This window comes from Daphnia carinata, chromosome 9 (genome assembly GCF_022539665.2).
Source record: "Daphnia carinata strain CSIRO-1 chromosome 9, CSIRO_AGI_Dcar_HiC_V3, whole genome shotgun sequence".
NCBI classification, from domain to species: Eukaryota; Metazoa; Arthropoda; class Branchiopoda; order Diplostraca; family Daphniidae; genus Daphnia; species Daphnia carinata.
Window position 1 is genome coordinate 5,329,030 of NC_081339.1, and position 22,919 is coordinate 5,351,948.

The 22,919-nt window shown below is 41.3% G+C and overlaps 1 protein-coding gene across 1 annotated transcript; it reads left to right on the forward strand.

Moving 5' to 3' along the window:
- Positions 1–2,451: 2,451 nt before the first annotated feature.
- Positions 2,452–22,345, forward strand: LOC130688752 (uncharacterized). Its single transcript, XM_057511777.1, has 23 exons — positions 2,452–2,767; positions 3,065–3,290; positions 3,821–3,939; positions 4,691–4,852; positions 4,929–5,027; positions 5,091–5,219; positions 10,138–10,513; positions 12,212–12,322; positions 12,426–12,675; positions 13,495–13,688; positions 13,775–13,875; positions 14,371–14,553; positions 14,847–15,035; positions 16,213–16,481; positions 17,880–17,918; positions 17,960–18,171; positions 19,413–20,287; positions 20,366–20,641; positions 20,705–20,877; positions 20,938–21,363; positions 21,435–21,610; positions 21,675–21,805; positions 21,868–22,345. The coding sequence occupies exons 1-23, from the start codon at positions 2,467–2,469 to the stop codon at positions 22,029–22,031; spliced, it is 5,181 nt and encodes a 1,726-aa protein (XP_057367760.1). The 5' UTR covers positions 2,452–2,466; the 3' UTR covers positions 22,032–22,345.
- The last annotated feature ends 574 nt before the right edge of the window (positions 22,346–22,919 follow it).

Below are 22,919 nucleotides of genomic sequence, written 5' to 3' on the forward strand. Positions count from 1 at the left end.
TATAACAAAAGAATGCCAAGTTATCTTGCACAGAGAGCAGCACGAGTGATCTGTGTGAAGGAATATGATGTGAATACCAGATGCAGTCCACATTTACGGAGCTACTCTCTGTTGTTTGTTGTAAAAAAAAAAATAATGTAATCCTTGATACTGACGTTTCTTTACGATGTCTGTGTATTACGTCTGTTGCTATATAGACGGAGAAAATGTACAACCACACGAGCTCGTATCAACTGCAGCTGTTGTCCGTTCTGTGTCATGTGTACAACGAAACGAATAATAACAAAAAAAAATAGCAAATCTCAATATGCATATATTTATCGCTAGTGGTTTGGTTTCAAGCCCCCGCACAAAATGAGATAAACCTTCGAATTTTATTATTCAAACAATAAAAACAACGGAGACAGATTGCATTTGCGTTATTAGTTTCGTGTGGAGAGACGCGCCACCGCAACATTGTAACACGCCCTATATTATTTAAGTGCAATCATTTTTTTGAAATTGGCCAAATGTCGCTGTGTTTGCCACGTCGTTTTCACGACATCAGCAACCCACGCCGTTTTGAATTGAAAAAGAAAACGCCCGCCCACTTCAAGTAATGGGGCGAGTGCGTAGACGTATAGTTATGATGTGCGTCTAAAAATACAATAGCGGGAAGAAGACTATTGTATAACGCACTGTAAGTGCCAAAACCATATGAAGTGCATATCTATAGTCGTTGTGACAATATATACCAAAGTATAAAAACCATAAGCTCTTCTTGTGTGTGTCAACAACAGAGGCTCTTATGTAACAAGCGCTTTATATCGCAAGGCTTTGGTTATACACATCGTCTTATATAGTTGATGACTATTAGTTAAAATAAAAAAAAACTAATTTGCATATGTTGTGGCCATTTAAGGAAACCACCTGGTGCAAATGGAAACAAAAGTCGGGGGTACATGTAGCCCAGCAATAGGATCGTAAATATATCGAACGAAGACGGCGCAGCATCATGTTCCATTTGCTTTTGATGCGCTTCCCTGGGAGGAGTTTCCGTCCGCGCCTGTCCATTCCCGCCCGACTTTGCTTCCCTTATATTCCGCAGTGTTATTGCTCATCGGATTCCAGTTGTTCGGTGACGGCCACGTCTAAATGTCGTTTCATTCAATGTGTGTTGTGCGTCTTGACATTTTTTAGAAAAACATTCACTGGATAAATTGCCAATGTTTGGTATCGCCAGTGTTGCCAAAAAAACGGAATTAAAAACAAAACTAAATAGTGCTGCTGGAATTCCATGTTTTCTATTTTCCTATTCGCGGTGAGTGTACATATTTAAATGAGTTTCCGTCGTAACAGCAGTAAACGACATTTAAATTGGCACTAAAGCGTCGTCTGCGCTCCTTTTTTTTTTTATTTGCTTCGTTAAGTTTTTCGCTTTCGAAGGAGCGAGCTGAATGCGCTCCAGTCAAAGTAGTAAATAGTATCAAATCGTGATGAGACAGGTATTACACAGACAGACGCACAGGAAATGATCAGCAAGGGAGTGGCTCATTTGGGCCGGGGGCTTACTTTAAGAAGCTCCGTATAGATATAGCAAAAAAAAAAAAAGAGAAAGGGAGAAGACGCTTCGCTCGCTTTTATTCTTATTGTATATTATATTCCCAACCTATTTCCGCCTTCTCCTCTCTGCCAAAAAAAAAAAAAAAGAAAAAGAAGGAGGTAAGAAAAAAAAAAGATAATGACAAGGCCAACGGTTTCATTTACTTTTAGCAGAGTTAAAGAGAAGAAAGAAGGTGCTTTCTTTTTTTTGGCTCCCTGGACTTGGACGTTTAATGAACCGTGTATCAGCGTTCGTCCTTACAATAAAAAGGAGCCCTGCGATACTTCCGTTGGATCACTGGCTCTTTGCAATAAAAAAAAAAAAAAATTTGGGACTTTGGAAATGATTTTAAATTTGGCGCGCTGTGTTTGTTGTAGAATAAATAAAACAAACGTACGCCCCAGACGTTGTGAATTGAGGTTTTTGCACAAACAGAAAGAGGAACAACGAAGCGTATAACCGCATCACTTTCATTTGCGAACTCGCCGTGCCTAGCAATCGCATTATTCAGTCCATAGAAACTGTGAGTGAATTACCTGTTTGTAAATACAACTCGAGTTTGCAGGAGCACATTTAAGTGCATAGCAGTAGAAATAGTTTGGTTGATACCGACGAAGAATAAACAGGCTTTTAAATTTAAACAAAAACTTTGAAATTTCTACAGCAATCTGCAAATTGCTGTCCAGGGATTGTGCAAAAACCGGCAACAGTGCTTTCAAATGTGTTTTTCCATTGTCTTCCGTCTGCCATCCTGAAGGTCGTCAAAAGTGCGCGCGAACAAGAGAGCGAGTGCCATTTGTTTTTGACTGGCCCCAACGCGCCTACTTCGTCGATATGTGTACGTCGGAGATGATGGACGACCAGTGACGTGAAATGACTTAACGATGAAGGCAATCAGTCACATGGGCACAAGTCGAGTCGACTTGGATGCAGTTGCTATGGCTTGTGTCAAATTATTGCTACTCTTCATCATGGCATGGGTCACGCTCCAGTGCTGCCCAGGCGGAATCCGTAACTTGACTAGCGCTGTCCCAATTGCGAGCCCAGGACCATCGACTTCTTCCGGTTCAACTAGCAGCCCAGGAGGTCGATTGGTCAGGACTAAATATGGGAGCCTACGAGGATTCACGATCCCAGGTAGCTCTGCTCAACCACAACCAACAACATCAACTTCTTCACCAGCAGGTATACACACGGCATCAATATTTTGTTTCTCATCCACATTTAACAAATTGAATTGAGCCCAAACGATGAAGTTCAGTTGCACACCACAGGCTGTTGACTTATGCATGATGAAACACAGCTGCTGTTTTGTTCCCCCCTCATCGTAATAACTGTCTAATCTGTAAGCTGTATTAGCTGTCACCAAAAGACTGTGTCCTGTTCTGTCGTGTCATGAAACGAACAGGACTGATTTTGGTAAATGGTACATATGAAACCGTGGTGCAAGCAGCCTAATCAGTCTTGCATTGTTAATTACAGGAGGAAATTACCGTAAATTCGCTGGCGTTAATACCCCTACGACGACAACTGGAAGCAACACGAATAATAACGTGGAGGCGTTTTTGGGCATTCCTTATGCTGCAGCGCCGGTTGGTTCGTTACGTTATTTACCGCCTGCAAGCCCAGGTCCTTGGGGTCCGGCTGTTCGTCCTGCTCATTCCCTACCACCGGCCTGTCCGCAGCAAATGCCTCCTTTATCCAACAGGTGAAACATGTTCGAATTGATGTAATTCTTTAGTGATTATGTTTCTTGCGGATCATAACTGGATACGACAGGGTTATTTAGATGAATGCGCCCATAAATGGATTTTGAAAAGGCATATCTTGTCCTATTCAAACGTCCATTTATCATCGTGAATTCCCGCCAGAGTAGGTGCGGCTACAGTGCCATAAATATAAGAGAGGCAGACGTATCCCGCAATGGTTACATAAATCTGTCGCAGACATATTGCTCACCCCAGTAAATCGATTTTTTTTGTTCATATTTTCGAGATAGGCAGTATACATCCGCAATTTTTTTGGAGGGGAAGAAACAAAATTGGTCGGTGGCCACGATCGATGTGTTGTGACACACACCATAGGGATTGGCTTAACTCTTTTGTTTTCTGGTGTAGTGCTATAACGGAAGGAACTATCCCGTTTCCGAAAATCCAAGCTTTTAGCAGATGGAACGTGGATGTGTTGAGTCTATCCATTTGCAGCTGAAATTATATGATATGTTTTGATGGAATTTAGGACGGCCAGTTTGGAGACGATGCCACGAGCACGCTACTATCAACTCAAGAGGATGCAGCTGATGTTGGCCAACCAGAGCGAAGATTGTCTCTTCCTCAACATCTACGCACCTTCCGAAGGTGAATGATTGCAAACTTTTGTGTTGAATATTTGAAACCGCGCGACCGATTTCTTTCACACGTCCGCGTGTAAAGCGATCGATACGCTTCATTCGAAATGCTGGCAAGCATTTGCAATTATTTCGTTTCAAACTTTGAATGCCAACTGGATGCGCCGCATAAAATGATAGGGCGTCACGTGACGCCCAGCTGCCAATTAGAACACGACGCCAGAGACAATCTAATAAGCAAGCCGCTCTGCAGGTCTTCCCCCGACGGTATCTTCTTTCCTCGACTAGATTTCCCCATTCTTTCCTGTTTAAATCAAGTTCATTACCTCTCCACACTCGTTTGACCTTTTCTAAAAATGAAGCGTCAAATCTTGTGTTTTAACTATCGTTTTTTTTTCACGTATATTTTTGACGTCGACGAGGAAGAGACAAAAGGCATACAGGCCGTATTGATCCGTTTATTGGACTGATTGGGGAAAAAAAAAGTTCCAGGAAAATACGCTTGTCGTAGTTGTTAAACTTGGCCTGCTCTATTCGCGATGATTAGATGAATGGCACTAGTTGTCGAGGGCAGACAATCCCCCATTGTTGTGATTGTCCTGCCATCCATTACTGTACGTCTATACGGGGGAAAATAGAGAAGAGAAGGAAACCCATTTTTCACTCGTAGAAATTCTTGATAGGATTTTCTTATTGAAGTCCGTCGAAATTATTAATTTGGTTTTTAAAAAAATTTCTTATTTTGATATTGGATGTTCCAGGATTTAGTGGATCGGGGTCGCCGTTCACGTCATTGGCTGTCGTCGTGTTGATTCACGGCGAGTCTTACTCGTGGGGTGCTGGACATTTAATGGACGGTGGAATGTTGGCCGCTAAAAGTCGAATGGTCGTCGTCACGCTCAACTATCGTCTCGGCATTCTAGGTACATCCTTTCACGTTGCTTAATCCTTCAATTTCATTTAATGAAATCCCGCTTCCTTTTTTATGAATGTGCACAGGATTCCTGCAGACGGCCGCCAGTCCGACACCTGGGCAAACGCGCGGCAAAAGCAAACACGCCATTCCCACGCAAGGCAATTACGGTTTATTGGATATCAGTAAGTTTATGTCATAATGTTCGCACAAATCCACAGAACGTTAACGAAGTTTGTTGGCAATAGTGGCGGCGCTAGTGTGGCTGAAAGATAATGTCGGCAATTTTGGAGGTGATTCTAATCGAATTACGTTAAGCGGCCATGGAACAGGAGCCGCATTAGTGAATCTTCTGATGATTTCGCCCTTAGCTGCCGGTAAGTAAATGAATCTGGAAATTATTTTTTGTTTTTATTCGACAAAGATGATGATCCCCTTTTTGAACGTATTACATTAATGGCGCAAAAAATGACAAGCTCAGGGCAAAAAAAAAATAAAATAAAATAAAAGAGCGTCATCCTCTTTCGTGTTACGATGGATATTCCCATCCGAGCGATCCCTTAAGGCTAATAGTTCCCCGGTCTACATAATAGCCCCATACTTTTTTTTTTTGGCACATGAGCCAGACAGACTTTTTTGGGTCCGATAGAGGAAAAGACGATATAGAGTAGCTTATTATTTCCACAGAGACATTATCTCTATGTTATCTATTGTGTCTACGTATCTAATAATCAGCAAAGAAAGAAAAAAAAAAGTTTCCAGTCGATCGGTTAGATGAAGAGTCTCCCTTGACGAGGAAAAAAGGCCGACACAAGACTTTTTAGCTGTTGGGAGATGGCGATATGTGTGTCCTAGCTAATCCGGCAGTATATATATAAAAAGAATACGCGACAAAAAAAGAACTTTTTTAGAAACTAGACATGATCCCAAACGAACCTTCTTCTTTCAGGGAAAAACGGGATTATGGACTGTTGGGTAGGATTTATATATCGTGTTTCTTTCATGTTCTTGTAACATGTCTTTTAAAGGGGCGGGAGGACAAAGTCCTAACTCGACCCCACAATTTTTGGGGTTTGGATTCTGACACAAATTTCAAACGAACCTACCAGCGAGTAGCAAAACAAATCCAAATTTATTATTCTCTTTTTTTCTATTTTGAATTTTTAAAAATCAAATCAAATCTAGAGTGCTTACGTGTACCCCCCCACCCTACACACTTACATAATACATTGGTGTGTAACGTGATAGTTGTAAATCACGCGAGGGAGCAAAAGATCCGATTGCTGCAAAACTCCCCTATCAAAAAAGAAACTACGTACGTGCGCCTATTATGCGTATTTAATTGTTTGGGAATGACATCAACTAAAGCGGCAAGTTGAAGGCATGAATCTTGAATTATGTACAATAAGAAAGAACTGGTGTTACATGTTTCAAATGTCAGAAGAAATTGGGCTGCACATTTTTAAGTGACGATCCGACAAACTTTGCTTCGAATAAAAGTGAATCATTTAGAAGGCTAACGCCTGTCACAGATAATCTCGATGCGTTCCCCCAATGAACACGAGCCCATCTGACATTCCTCTTTCTTTTGAAAGTGCTGTTTTCTAAAATATACTTTCAAAACAATTAAATAGCATTAACGTGTCGACAGTGCGGGCTTCAAATCTGCATGGGCTGTTCTTTGATTCCCAGTGCAAAAATTGCTCCATTCGATTAGGTTACGCAATTATATTTGCATAGTTAAACATCCAAACGAGTGACGTCATTGGGCTAATCGCTTTACCCACGACATTTACTGTTTAGCCTCAATCTACGAACCATAACACAATTTAAATTTCCAAGTTTTTGCGGTTCTTGAGCCGGATCAAGAGAACCTAACGATCGAAACGGGGAATTCATGTTTCAGTTGTTTTCTAATAATGAAGACGAATAGTTTTTTTTTTTTTTGTAGGAACGAATAGGTTTTTTTCCTAGAATTAAATAAAATGATTTCCTTTTGACGGCATTTTTTTTTTTCGGTACCCCAAAGTTGATGTTCAGCTGTAAAACATCGTCCCTACATGCATACCTTTCGTTGTTAAATTGAAGCCGCTGGCTATAGGGAGGACAATATTGTTGGAACGAGTAGATTTCCATACTGCGCATCTACTTGTTAATGTCAATACAGTAAAGAAAAATATTGTAAATAAGAAGGTTTCCTTGTAATCATAAAAGGATTGTGTATGGAAGTTTGAACTTGGCGCCATGAGATGCGCCCCCCCCTCCCAACTTGATATCACAGCGTTGCCATGGCAACCGGTGAAATAGATTGTGCTCGAAAAAAAAAAAAAGACTCGCTTTTATACACGAGTAGAAATTGGAAGTTGAAGGAAGGCAAACATTCTACAAAGAGCAACACACACATAATCATTTGAAAAGACGTTCGTCGTCGACAATAGAAGGCCGAGAGTACGATATAGTCTGCACGAGAGCAATCTTTAGTTGTTAAAAAAAAGGAAGAAGAAGAAAAACAATGATGAACGTCACAAGGGTTTAAAAAAAAAATGTTCTTTTGATTAAAAATGAGGAAAGATGCCGATTTAGTGTGGAAGGTCCCCGATATAATAACGAAATTGTTGGAGCGAAAGTAAGGTAGACTCTTTGTGGTAAATGTAATATACTATCTAAAAATAAAAAGGCTATAGAACGTGACGGACTAGAGAGCCCTCCTAAAAAGCCCTTAAACTATTCAAAGGGGAATAAAAAGTTTTGTAAAAGGAGATAAAAGTTTCGGTATGTGAGCATCCCAACGTTTAAGCTAAAAGTGTTGTCAGACATGATAAACATTCAAGAAAAAGGTGTCAAGAATAAAAAATGTAGCAATAATAAGTTATAAACACAGAATCTATGTTGAAATGTCAAAAATGGACCTGTTTTTCTTTTTTGCAAAGTGCGCAAGTAATTCTGAAATTTTGGCAACGTGCGACTCATGTAAATTAGTTCTTCCATTTCAAATAGAAAAGTTATGTCTTAACAGCTTAGTTGGTCTCAAGTATTCCTTTGTTCAAGATCAATTTACCGCCTTTCCTTCGTTGACTTCGTGTTGGTCAACGTTTCGAATGAAAAGGCCACGTTTTGAAACCCACTCAAATTGTCTTTTTGTCACTCGGCTTGCGGCACGCATGAAAATGAAAAGAACATAGTCAAGGTAAGCGTGCAAAAAAATTTTTAAATTGATTATATCAAGAGAATGATTCACAATCCTGTCTTTGCTGGTGATGGTTGCTCACCAGAGTCAGCTCAGTGAGGCCACGAAACAGAATTTAGTTAGCCTGGGCACTTTATTGCTTAATCATTCATCATCACTCTTTCCCATCAATAAAGCTGTTGCCCGATAGGAAGGCCAGCACCTAGTAAGAATTAATAAATGACACAAGCAATTGGAACTGCAAATCTAACTATCTTTGAAAATCATGTTTGATTCGTCAACTTAGCTTGCCAATCATGTTAAAGTCTCATGAAGCTTGTTAAAGCCATGAGTATTTGCCAGTAGCAGCATATGAAGTTAATTTAGCAATCGGTGAGGATGTTCAGCTTAACCACATGTTTTCTCAGTTGTGTGATGCTGCACGAGTAACAAACAAGAAATGCTTGGCAACAGCAATCTCCCTGATTTCCATCGTTCTGAATTTTGCAATTCAGAAAGGTTGATCAGGGCTAAAAGTACCTGTTGTATCCTAGGCATAGTTGCCGTGAAATATTGTCAGCAACAACCAACTCGTGATAACTGCTGCGTCAAAGTTGATCACAGCGAATGCCACTGTAATTTTCCAGATAGATTATTACATTTTCATTTGGAAGCATTAGTGTTGCATGAACAAGTTGTTCATCCTCGCTTCATAGCTCTAAATGGCATTCCGATTTGTCTTTTTGTGTCCTGTCTTCTGTCAACTTGCCGACAGGAAATGGGAACACAAAAAGGTTAACATGAAGCAGTATGATGAAAAATTGATCGACACAGTCGTTCGACGTTCTTCTCACATCCCTCGTGAGCTGCACATTCAAACGAAAATTTCATAATCACATTTTCCAGCTCTCATGTAAATTGAACTGTATTTCCAGTCTATCCATCTCACTCTTTCGAGTTTGCTACGTTTAAATGTGCAGAAATTATCTCACAATAACTAACGCCAAATTAGTTTAGATCAAATCGTTTAAAGAAAAATATTTAAATCTGCCAAAAGCTTGAAAATATTTTAAATTGAACCTGTACCGTTAATAAGCTTTCCTCTTTCTACCATTGTCGATAATGAGCCTCTCCATGGCCACTTCATTTGAAAAACATCACGTAGAGAGAACGGCAATGCCCTACTTTTGCCATTGCGCTCATTAAATGTGTAGACACAGAGGGAAATGCGAGGGAATCGCACGTACTCTCGCGTTCGGCAAAAGAGCATCGCTGCCGGCCACACGCACGCACACACACATAGGGTGTGCACAGATGTATACCTTGGATCAATAATATTGTAGCCTCCTTTTTCTATTGTTTTTGCCCAGGGAAGTTCCTTGAAGGCCTGACAAAGGTCAAAACCTCTGTTAAGAACCTGTTTGTATTTAAGCTGAACTAATGGTAATGATTTTCTACCAATCCAAGCAACACAGACAGGCGGGGAAGAAAAGAGCAATTTAATGTGATGGTTGTATAATTATATTCAGCCTGTCAGTCAGAGGCGTGTAGGAAGCGGATGCGACTGTCGAGACGGATGTTGCCGCCAACATCCATTACGGGCACACTGTTCGGCAATAGCACAGCTCAGCACAGCTGGTCTATCACTAATTCCAAATGGATATCGACTTTCTTTTAACTTTAATTATGAACATTGCAAGCTCTTCGCCGCCCCACTGGATCAGTTGATGTTTGAGCAGTAAGCGCGTGTTACACTTGGATCTTGCTTTGGCACCGTAAAACTTATCTTTAATTAAATATCAATCCCTGGAATAGTTTAGCGGCTTGCAAAGATTCATATCCAACGTTGCCCTTCCATATTGTTCTCAATAGCCAAAACTGTGTTGATTTGAGAAACGTTGCATTTCCTGACAAAGGATTTTTTCTTATTATGCATCCGCTTTGAGCCGGAATAATTCCTGTGATGGTGCAAGGGATGGCTGAAATTGCGCTAGTATATGCAATGTTGACTAGTTTCATTTCAATTTGTGTACGGGCGAGAGGAATCTACCAGTCAAATTCAGCAGAATTGATTCAAATAGAAAACAAAAACAAATTATTTATTTATTTTTTATTTATTTATTATGCAGGATTGTTTCATCGTGCCGTGCTGATGTCCGGCTCGGCGTTGAGTCCGTGGGCGTTGAATCATCAGGCCGGATGGTTGAAAGCGGAGGTGGGCCGCCAGCTGAACTGCGGCCCGGAGCACAGCGCCAAGGAGGCGAAAGAAATGAATTGGATGATGGCCGACATTGGCGATTGTCTGAGAAAACGTTCGCTGGAGTCTCTGCTGGCCGTCCGTCTGCCGCCAACTCCGCGGTTCTGTACGACGTTCGCACCTTTCGTCGACGGAGCCGGAATCGTGTCCGTCGATCCGCTTCACGCTATGCAATCATCCAGCCAAGACTTTGTGCGCATTCCGCTTGTTGCCGGAGTGACATCTATCGAAAGTTATCGTCATACTGGGTAAGAATTTATTTTTTAAAATTATTTAAATGTTGGGTTTATGCCGCTGTTTTTTTTTTTTCTAATAAGCCGCTTGATTTAAACTACGAACTACAAACATACTCTGATTCTCAAACAGAGGATAGCAAATTAGCGTGATCGGATGTTGTGATCCAGTCTAGCTAATTTTGTTTTAACTCCAAAAGAATAGCGCAAACACTTGCCGCATTTACCTCTGAAAATCCATTTTTTATAAGACGTCATTATCTATTACGAATATTTTGGCATTTTCGTTTTCTTTTCCCCCGCAAGCTTCGTTAGATGGCCGTACGTTTGGATTAGCGCTAGTGGATGTTATGCGTATGCCAAGTTTCATATTCGCTAGAGAGCTGCTTATCTAGAAAAAAGGGAAAACATGTTCAGCTAAATATCGCCAGCTAACCTCTTCCCCTCCTTGGCCAACGATGTCTCTAAAACACGGCGACTTAGTGGACGGGAAAAACACAGACACCCCGAAAGGGAAAGAATAAGCAGTGAATTGTGTCGTATGCAAATGATGTGAATGTGCGCGTGCAGCTTTGGCAAATGAAAAGGGATCGCTGCGCGGATGGGATTCACGTCTCAATGCATAAAACAGTCATTTATTTTCGACCAGAATAAAAGCCGAGAGCCACTTGACATTTAGAGAAACGCAAGTCTATTTTTTTCGTCTGAAAAGCGTTGCTCTTTTGTTGCTTTGCGTATTCAAAACAGGCGTTTTCATCAACCTGCGATGCCCTGCTTGTAAATGGAAAATAAGAGGCGAGTGTATTTAAACTTTATCGTATATAACACGAAAAGAAAGTAAAACGCAGTACGGAACTCTTGTGCAATCAAGAGGCTATACACAATCTTCTGCCGAATATTAATGAATGGAGACACACACGCACACAAGTCTTTACATGATGGAGTGAAGGAGGGAGGGGAAAAGGGCCTGATCAAGTCACGTATTGACCAGTCGATGGTTGTGGCCGACGCAGCAATGAACGGTTCATCAATACTAAAATAAAAAAAAAAACGACCGACAGTCGGCCACCGTTTTTGCGAGCTGTAGAAAATGGTTGCCGGGACGTTGTCCAAGAATTGGGGGGGTAGAGAAATGGAGTGACGGTTTTTTCTTTTTATCTATCTGCCGTCCTTTTGTGTATACACAAAACGTGGAAATGCCTCTATTTGTATAGCATGGAGCGATGATGGGAGGTGCGCACTACATTTGTTCTTGTTTTTCTTCCGACGTGAAAAGGAATGCACACTGGCCCAATAAAAGGGCCAGTGGATGAATTTTATTTTATTTTTATTTTTTTGCCATGATATCGAGACGGCCAATGGGTGGAAAAGCCTCGTTGAATACAGGAATAGTGGGGGGCGCAGTCCGGTAGGAATGCCAAAGCGAATAACTTTCAACGAATGCGGAACAAAAAAAAAAGCAATATTAATAAATAGGAGAAGCATCAGAACTTTGCTCTTTTCTTCCAACTCTCGTCGCTTGATGTTTTAACGAAAAAAAAAAAATGAAAAGTAAAGAGGAAGAAAGAAATCCTTTAAATGTTCCATAACTCTAGTTTAGGAATGGCTCATCTTTAAGGAAAATGTCTTTATTTTTTTCCATCCACTTTTCTGCACAATTTTTAGTGGTGCTTACATTTAAAGATTCTTTTCTTTCTTTTTTTTTGATGATAGAGACGCGGATCTGCGTGATGGAATCAGCGAACAACGTCGAGATCGGACATTGCGAACGTTAATCCGCAATTTCTATCAATATCATCTCAACGAAATCTATTACGTCTTGAGGTAATTGTTGATAATGGATCGTCTGATTGTTTTGTTTGTTTGTTTGTTTTTCGCTAAAAAATTCATTTGTTTTTGTCTCCATTTATTTCTATTCGTACGTAAGGAACGAGTACACGGACTGGGATCGTCCGTCCGCGCTGGACGCGCTGTCGATGAGAGACAGCCTTTCATTGGCTCTTAGCGATGCTCTGGTGGTAGCGCCGCTGATGCACGTCGTCCATCTACACGCCCAAAGGTCGGCCAATCCTTCTGGCACTTTTTTCTATCACTACCAAGGCCAGCAACAACAGACGACCGTGCCCGTCTCGCAACACGGCCAGCAGCTCAACGATGCCGATCTGTCGGAATATCACGTAAGACACAACACATCACCTTTACACGTCTTTGTTTTCATTTTGCCATTAGGATGGTTGGTTCGGCCAAACTGAGAATGACGTTAGATTTGAGACAGCGTCATCCATCACGCGTGAAGTTTCGGGCGAAATTCATTAATCGATGGCCGCTTGGGCGTGTAATCAAGTTTTGCGGGAGAAAGGGCGTGTCATTAGAGATGCGCGCAGACAATGGCAATAACGCGGCAATAGACAGGCGGGCTAGAAAGAAAAAGAAAAAAATAGAAAATGATGTGAAAGAAGATGGTGAAAGTGAGCGCAATTGTTGATGCGGATAACGGATATTATGCCACCCTTTTTTTGGGGGCCCATGTGTCACTGTTATTGATGACCTACGAACACACGATTTTCTTTTTTATGTTGGCTAGAAGTGTTTGCCTCCACGTTGTGTTTTTTCCGTGTGTGCAAACAGCCACGCGTCTGAATCGAGTGCAATTGATTGATGAATATGCACGTCCTCGAAGACAGCGTGATGAATTCAAGATATCGTGAAACAGGGGACGAAGATTGTACCTGTAGAATTATGGCGCATGGCAGCGCACCCACTTCAAGACTTGAATCATTGATGTAGACATATCAAGGTGGCCATTTCGTACCTTTGCCAACTCGTGGCGGTGCCTCAAACTTTTGCTGTGCTGTAAGGCATTCAAGCCATCGTAATGAATCCCTTCCGCTCGAAGGCATTTCATTTCTCTTTTCAAAGACTCGTCAACTTTTATCCTTTTTGTTTCTTTTTTTGTGGCTGTTTTTGTTTTTTGAAATCAAATGAAACAAAAACAGCGTCTAGGAAGTGTGACGGGTGATGAGCTGGAAGCGTTGGAACTGGATGCCACAGCAAATGGAGCCCCGCTGCATTGGTCAGAGGACGGCCACCACGACGATGCGTCCGGATACGTCAACGACACGCTTTATCACAACGATCCAGCCACCGCATCGCAGTTCCTTCCGTTCCTGACAGCCTTCGCCAGCACTGGGTACGTGTCCTCATGGACTTGCCTTATTCAACGCTCTTTGATTGGACAAATATATTTTCACGTCTGCCGGAAAATGAAATAAATAGGGACCCTAATTTGGAGATTGGAGGCAAAGGGGAACTCGTTCCCAGATCGAAATTGCGTTGGGAACCGTTCAACCTGCACTCGCAGTATTACATGGTCTTTGGTGAGTACCCGTCATTACATCCTACTCGTAAGCATGTCGCATTTTTGTTTGTTTTTTTCATTAGATTTCTCTTTAAATTGGCCAAATTTTGAAACTGTTTGGATGAGACGTATCAAAGATTGTAGGTATCGTTAACGATGGAGGGCGGGGTTTTAGGGTATTTTTTTTTTAAGGTTTGGGTATGTAACGGGTTTGATCTTGTACTCCGCGCCCTCTCTTGAGTTCGTTTTCCGATTCATTTCATTTGTTCTCAAAGTTAGTTTTGCTTTTTTCAAATGTTTTTACAAAGTTTTGCAAAACAAAGAGCCAAGTCTCAACTTTCAATCTCCTTTGCTGCCAACTAAAAAAAAAAATAAAAACGAACTTTGTGCGCCGATAATTTTCCGGGTTTTTTTTATTGTAATTTAATTGAACTCGTTGCAAAGAATATCTTCGATTATCAACCAATGGCAAAACGATTATGAGAATCTGAAATGTATTTTTTGTTGAATAAAGGAGGACAACAACAACAACACGCCCATCTGAAGAGCCACTACCGAGGCCACCACATCGCCGTCTGGCTCCAACTCATCCCGCAGTTGCATCAGCCGGCAATCGAATTAACTGGAACTTACTCCGCTTCGTCCGGGCATCACCTATTCGATCAAAAAAACACGCCCGTCGACCAGTTCTACGAAGGTAAAACACACACTTGACTCTCACGACGTTTCGATCATTGCCAAAGTTCGTCCCAAAAGTAAAGGCGGCCATTTTTTTTTTTTTTTTGTTTTGGCCAACTTCACTTTGAGTAGTTTAATGTTTTGGTTCATTATGATGGGCCAGCCCCCAAAGGTGCGAATGTGTTAGGTGGTGCCCGAAAGGCCGTCCCGTTTTGCGATCGATATCCACTTTCCGTAGCGGGATTGCGTTGGACGCGCTTGCATTTTGCACTTGTTCTATTTATTCTAATGGATTCACGCGTCGTCGAACAGGAGTCGTCCGCCAGCAACACTTATTCGTCAACAATGGGAATGTGACGACCGGCTGGCCCTCGCCGGGCAAAGCGCCAACGACCATCGACAGGGCAATAGCCGTTGAGTGTAGCAGTTTGGGCAGCTTTCAACAATCCACTTCGAATCAAGTGAATGGCAATCAAACGCTGAATGGCACCAGTTCGTCAGGTATGTTTTACAGCCCGTCGGGCGCATTTCAATTCTGCATTCAAAATCAAAGTGAAATTTGAGTCTTGTTTTTGAGGTAAAAGAATTTTGATCGACGTCTGCGTCCGTTCCTATTGGATAATGAAGTGCCTCTGCATTCCCCGTGTAGTTTTGGCTTCACGCTACGATAGCGGCCCGTGCTTGTTGTGGCCGACTGTTGGTATTACCAGGGATAAAACGATTGGCCAAATCAATTACGTTTAATCCTGGCATTTATTCCGCGACGATAATTATTAAGCCCCTTGGAATATATTAGATTGGAAGGTAGGGGGGGGGGGCGAATCGGTCTACGTGCATCAATATCGATGTTGATTGCCATTTTACGAATAGGAGAGAACGTTACATTTTTTTTTCTTTCCTAGCGTTCAATTTCGTGAGATGGATAACAATCATTTCAAAATTCAATATCAGCCTTTCTTTTTTTTTTTACGTTACTCTATTGGATGAAACATTTTTTAAAAACCAAATATTCCTCTGATGATGTGAACGGATCGATTGCTTTCCATCATCAATCCGCAAAGGCCCTTATTTTTTTTGTGCGCAATAAAAAGGGGGGAGGGGGTGCATGCGTCTTGCATAATGACAGGCCGTTCTTTATTTATTTATTTTTTTCAATCGAATGTAACAAATCGAGTTCACATTTGATTTCTCTGCCGAATAGCCTATTCAAAGTAATGATATAACCCGATGCGAAAATTGGAAGTAAGCAAAAGCCTCAATTTTCTTTGGCTTTATCATAGGGGAAGTGTTTGTATTCCATAGGAGAAGGGAAATTGATTATATGGTCATTTGATTATAGCACACGACAGAAGCAGTAACATAATATAGAAGGGGAGTGGAGAAAGAAATGGGCCGGTCTTTCCCGTGGGTCGTCTTCTCTCTCACTTCTGGACATGGGGACGCTCCGTCGCTAAACTTATTGCGATTGCTCCATTTTCACATCAATGAACGTCCAGCATCATCGATGAAAACTGATGATGCTAAAAGTTGATTTACTTTTATTGTTATTGCCCAAAATTTAAACATAAAAAGGTTAATTTAGAAAACAATATTTTGATGCAATGTGTCCGTTGCTATGGCAAAAAAAGAAAAGAGATGAAGAAATTAATAACGTCCGTACAAAAACTCTTGTGATTAGGTGTGGCCGGTGACTGGGCCTTGGTGAATCCCAACGTCATGGCGTCGGAGACGGGCAGCAACAACATCACGACAGGCAGCCCTGCGGTCAGTGGTACCGGACTCACGCTGGGCTTCTTGTGGACCAACGAAACAGCATTGTGCATCACCTTGGTGCTGGGCACATTTTTTCTGGCAGCCAATCTGATCCTGTTTGCAGCTATTTATCGACGTCGTGTAGCCTGCGGCAAACGGGACGGCCATCGTCAAGACGACAGTCCTAGTCTCCAAGTAAATATGGTTTAATAGTTTCTTGTTGTTTTTGTTTTATTTCTTTTAGTTTCACAGTATAATTGTACATTGTACCGGAAACGAAAAGTGACATAGGCGCCTCAATTGCGATTCGCCCTAGTTACAGACTTGAAATGATCCTTTTTTAACGATGCCATCCAATTATTTTCATCTTTCGTAACTTTATGGTTTTGTCGTAAAATAGTCTGCTCTGTTTTTATGATGTGGCTTAGCAAAACAAAAGAAGGACGTCGTGGCAGAGTTGCAAGATTCGGAATAATGGCAAAGTGTTTGCCAACATTGTCTCTGTAGCGGGGAGGGAACAAATAATATTTTGACTTATCTTTTAAATTCAAAAGTAAAAATAATTTTAATTTTTAATTACAGAGGACGTCAGATGTCGGTCGGATGGAGGATCGTGGAGCAACGGAATCGATTGAATCTATGACAGATTTACGTCAGCTGGTCAACAACAGTAGCCACTGTCTGCCGCACAATTCGCGGAATAACAATCCAGACATAACATCAGCCGTGATCCAGCATCCACCATCACAACAATATTCCACAGCCAACAATATTAGATTTGATACTTCATCGCCGCCATACTTGCTCAAGGCTCCGCCCCCTCATCATCAGGTAACATTTTATTTAAAGACAATTTTGAGATTAATTTTCAATGCTCTTATTTTACTCGTCAAACTCCAGTTTTTGCTCGAGGAGAGCAACAGAAGTGCCACCTTGCCGGGAAATAGAAGATCAAATGGACAACAAACAACGTCTAAGAATTATCACCACTCTACAGCAAAGTCCATTCGAGAGATCACCGTTTAATCGTTTCTAAATGTCGTGATATTGTCGGTTTTTTAAATAATGAAATCGTTACACTTTGTCTTTAAATGTTTAAAGTGGCTGAATACCTTTTTTTACCCGGTGTCTTCATCCTGCCAAAGAACCCATCCCCCGTAAAAACAATTCTGAAGACTAAGTGTTATGAACAAATATTTTGCAAAAAATATATACTAACTGAAAGTCCATGTTAACCGTCTCGAAAATAGAACCTATCGACTGTCAGTGCCAAGAGGCTAAACCAAGTTAAAACTTTTACGTCACTTTGCACGAGTGACTTTTTCCCAAAGGACTCAAGAAACAAGCTTCGATTAAGGAAAAAGTCTTGGCATTTCAAAGTTTAACACGGTTATCATTTCAAAGCCCTTGTTGGAACCAGTAACGGGTTGACTGCTCAATAATCCCATCTAAGGGTAGACGCAGCCTTCAACGCTTGTAAAATTATTAGTGAACATCAAATATAGAAATTGAAGTTGACCGAATGTATTCCGTCAGCTTTGGGAGAAGACAGCTCACACACACAACTTGAATGGTCTTTTTTTTCTCTCTTAGGCCACGAGAGCAGAGGCGGTACCACTCTCGTACTTCCAGGTGGGCGGAAGGACGCGTTTCGTTTTGTAATAGCGGGCCAGTCTGTGGATGCGGGACTCGACCAAAATCAGTCGGAACTTGGCATCGCGGTCCTTGCGATTGCGCTCCAAGTGTTTGCGGATGGCCACAGCCTTCTTGATCAAGAAGTAGAGGTCTTCTGGCAGCTCGGGAGCGAGGCCTTTCTTCTTCAGGATACGCAACACTTTGTTGCCGGTAACGAAACGCACCTGAGCAACTCCGTGAGAGTCTCGGAGGATGACACCTGAAGAACAAACAAAGGCATTAGATGGTGACAGCCTTACCTATCGCCAACAACATATTTAGGGTAGGTCCACTCACCGATCTGTGATGGAGTCAAGCCTTTCTTGGCCAATTTAAAGATTTGCTCCTGCACATCATCAGATGAGAGCTTCAGCCATGTTGGGACTGAGCGACGATAGGGGAGAGCACTTTGGGAGATACCCTTACTGTAATACAAGGAAACAGCATATTAATACATGAAACAATTCACTGCTTCCATAGAATAACGTTTACAAAGCTCCTTCGATTGGCTTAGGGAAAAATTTAAATGACAGACTGGAAGCAAAAACGAATCGTACGAAAAAACCACGAGGGATGCACAATCAATACTCTACTAACTTATCAACACCACGTTTAATTAGAAATGAAAAACGTGTGCAAAATCACAGAACTTCGGCAATAATGCTAACATAATATGTTCTGATGTAAATTATATTGATAAAATGTAAAACGAAAGTATATATACGAGAAATATTTACCCAGGAGCGTGCATGCGACCCATGATGGCGGCGAAAGAAAAACTTCAGACACAAAATGGTCCGGTGAGGGATGTGACGTCAGGATAGGAAAACTAACTCACAGCTTGCGTTGCCGCTTATCTTGCAATTATTTCATTTGAATGATTTTTAGATTTAAACACTATTATTTCAAATTTTTTAATTTATTTTAAAATATTTAAAATACTTTTTAATATATTTGTCTGTAAAAGTTTATTAATACATTTTTTTTGACAACGCTCCAGTGTTTACAATTTTCTCGCAGGAAAATACCTACGCCCAGGAAACGGGCTGTCGCTGGTCATTGGTCTCAGAATATACGGCATTTTGCTTTAAACATATCGCCTCTGGAAATTAATCAACAAGCTTTCAAGGGGCTTTTGTCTCGTAAGTCATTTTTTATTCAGTTATGTTCCCTGAATTAGAAATGGCAAACTCCAATACCAAAATCTTAGAAAGTACACTCCTAATTAGAACAGTATAGCACTGCTACACTGCATAAAACATATAACACACGATTGTATAGCAGAGGCAATTGTTAAAAACTAATTATCAATGGCCTAGTTTCAGGATGGCTAATGATGAAAATTGCAATTGCCCCTGCTTTTCCAGTTAACCAAAACAGTAGTTTGGTTAACTTGTGTTGCTGTCTACGTTTTTGAAGTTTATTAATCACGGTTTTTCATGATTTGTATAGGAAAGCAAAAATGGACGCAACAGTGCTGCGGTCAAAGGTACCGCCAACACCAAAAGACAACAGCCTTGTCAAAATTGCTGTTGAAATGGCAGGCAAACCACCTCAGTTGATTGAATTCAATCAGAAACAACCTTTAGCTACAATCATTCAAGACCTCTGTAACTATTGGAATCTGACAGATGCTGAGATTTACGCATTACGCTTCAACACGGAAACGACTCGAGCTTTTGTCAGTGAAAAAAATCGCTTGGAAGTGAAAAACGGTTATGTTTTGCAGTTGGGTTTCTCTCCTGGAAAAATCATGCAGAGCATCTTAGATCAGCTTTCTCCACAATCGTCTCATGAAGACAAATTGAAGGCTATCCATGAGCTAGCTGGCTATGCCACTGATCCCACTTTCACTGCCGAATTCACTGAGAAACTAGGCATGAAAACGCTTATTGGTTATGTTGAAAACATGGAGAGCGGCAAATTATCCGACCAGATTACAGTTCACCTCCTACCAGCATTCGTCGACTTGATGGATCACGGTCTTACGCAATGGGATGTGTTAGAAGCGACATTCATCAAGCGAATAGCTTCCTTCATCAACAACCAATCAAGCGCACAGGATCCACGTACGTTACAAGCCGCACTGTCTATTCTAGAGAGTCTTGTGCAAAATTCTACTACCAAGTACGCCTTAGTCGAGAAAGAGCTGACAATCCCCAACTTGGCTATGCACTTGCAAAACACTTCATCGGCCATTCAACAAAACACTTTGGCGTTGATCAACGCCCTCTTTCTAAAAGCCGATGACTCCAAACGTACTGCCATGAGCAAAACCCTCAATGCTCGCCAGATTCGTAATATTATTGTCATGAGTATTATTCAAGGTATTTCTCGTTTTCACGCCTGTGAACACACGCGGCTTTTGTGGATTGTAACCTTTGTTCTATTTTCCTTGTGACTAGTGCCTGGAGTGGCGAGTGGAAACGAGATAGCTCATCAGCTACACGTGCTCCAAACATTGATGCTAAACGTGCTAGAAGAGCCGATGAACCGCTCCATCGAACCTGGGGATGTGGAAGCTCAAGAGAAAATCAAAGAACTCCGCCGGATCGCCTTTGACAATGACGGTAGCGATTCAATCACTCCCGTCAAGGATGTAGCCACCCGCAAACAGATCATTCCGAGGGACTTTCGCAAATTGGGTTTCAAGAACGATGCTACACCCCTTAATGATTTTGGTAAGGTTTTATAGACGGAAAACTGCATTAACTATCCGATTTTACAACGTTTTTGTCGTACAGCTCAGGTTCCACCAGGTGCTTTGGCTCTTGATGCTATGCTTTATTTTGCCAGTTATCACCCGGAAAAATATTCCAGGGTTGTGCTCGAAAATTCGGGACGAGGAGATGAATATGACTGTCCATTTGCCCGAGCAGCCATTGAACTCACAAAATTATTGTGCGAAATTCTCAAGGTATCGTTTGATAGTAAAAACATTCGACTCATTATCATAACTAAAATTTGATTTGGGCAGATTGGAGAGCCCCCGACCGAACAAGGAACGTTATTTCACCCCATGTTCTTCAATCACGATCATCCTTTTGAAGAACTCTTTTGCATTTGCATTGTGGTGGTGAACAAAACATGGAAAGAGATGCGGGCGACGGTGGAAGATTTCGCCAAAGTCTTTTCGGTCGTTCGCGAACAAATCACTCGTGTTCTGGCCGGTCGTCCGCTCACGCAGGAAATATTCAAGGAGAGAATAGCTGCGCTTACCTACGCTGAAATTACTGACCTTTGGCAACAGGAGCGTACCAGTCGCGAAAAGTGGGAGTCGAGATCGCGACCCATCATGGAATTGCGGCAACAGATCGAACCCGAAATAATCGAACTCATCCAACAACAACGACTTGGCTTCCTTACAGAAGGGACGCGTTTCAGCAAATATACCAACCGAGGGGTAATGCTACTTTCATGTTCCCTTAAAAGATTACTACTATTAAAACCGTTTTGTTTTTTGCATCCTATTAGAGAGTTAAAGACAAATTTTGGTACGTTCGTTTATCGCCTAATCACCGTGTCCTGCACTATGGCGATTGCGATGAAAAGAGTGTTCCAGCGCTAGATGAGCTGACGGACAAATTACCTATTGTCGACATCCGCACGCTTGTCACCGGCAAAGACTGCCCACATATGAAGGATCTAAAGTAAGCTTACCGAGGCAAAACGTGAATTGAGGTAGGAAAATCTATTTCTTTAACTTTCTTTTAGGGGGAAGAAGACGACGTCACAGTTTCCTTTTTCGTTGATGCTCGATTCGAATGACGTTGGATCGCTCGATTTCGTGGCACCCGATCAACAAACATTCGACTATTGGGTTGACGGAATAAATGCCCTGCTAGGTCTGTTTGCATCAATAAGGAAAAGCGAAAAAGCAATTAAAACATACTCATTATCTCGACAGGCAATAAAATGACTAGCAAAGAGGCTATGGCCGATTTGGAGTTTCTACTTTCGATGAACACAAAACTCAGACTTCTCGATGTTGAAGGCTTAGATTTGCCCGAAGAGCCGCCAGCGATACCCCGCGAACCAACCAATTACGATTTTGCCGTTGAAATTAAGTAGAGCTTATTTGCACGCGTATATATTTTGCGGGAACAAGAATTTGACACACTGATATACCTAGTCGTTCAACGAGGAAAAAACAAAACCCGTGTCTTCCCATTTCTAGTACCTTTCTCCTTTACAGATCGTGTTACTAAAGATCTCGATTGCTTTTGAAATAACACCGTTTACCTCACTGAAAAAGAAATATCAATTATGAGGCAAGAAGACAACTCCCAAAGTATCAAACATCCCGATAGGAATCGTAATATTGCAATTGACGAATTGAAATTTTTATGAGATGAGTCATACAATAGACATTTTTTTTTTTCGAATTTTAACGTGAATACTGTTTGTTCTGATATTACACTCCGCTTCAAGACTGCAGCTATTTAAATTTAGACTTCAGGGAAATGCAAAACCATTGTGAAATTTCGTTTCACAATGGTTTACCGGGATTGTGTTTATAGCTGCTCCAGCTACCCGATATGTGTTTAGTTTATGAGTCATGCTTTACCAGTTAAGATTTCGATAACACTTTGACTAAAGATGCATATCGAATGACGTAATCTTGTTTTTTCCATGTTTATTGAACATGATGAATAACGTAAATGGACTGTTAAATGTGCTGTCTGGTTTTACAGACGTTTTTTGCCTCCTTGTTTGTTTATAGCACTATCATTCCTGTGAGTCCTATCAATCTGAATCGACATCGGTGGATGAAAAATCTGTCATAACAATGCTCGACGCAGTCTAACCCTGAACATCTTTTCTCCGATTAAAAACAATAAGAATATAAACCTGCTTTGAGATGGCCGAACAGACTAAAATAATTTTAGCTGGAAATAATAGTTTTTAAGCCACGCCCGGTGGCGTTACCCAACTCGTGATTACAGTTCCTAACAAATT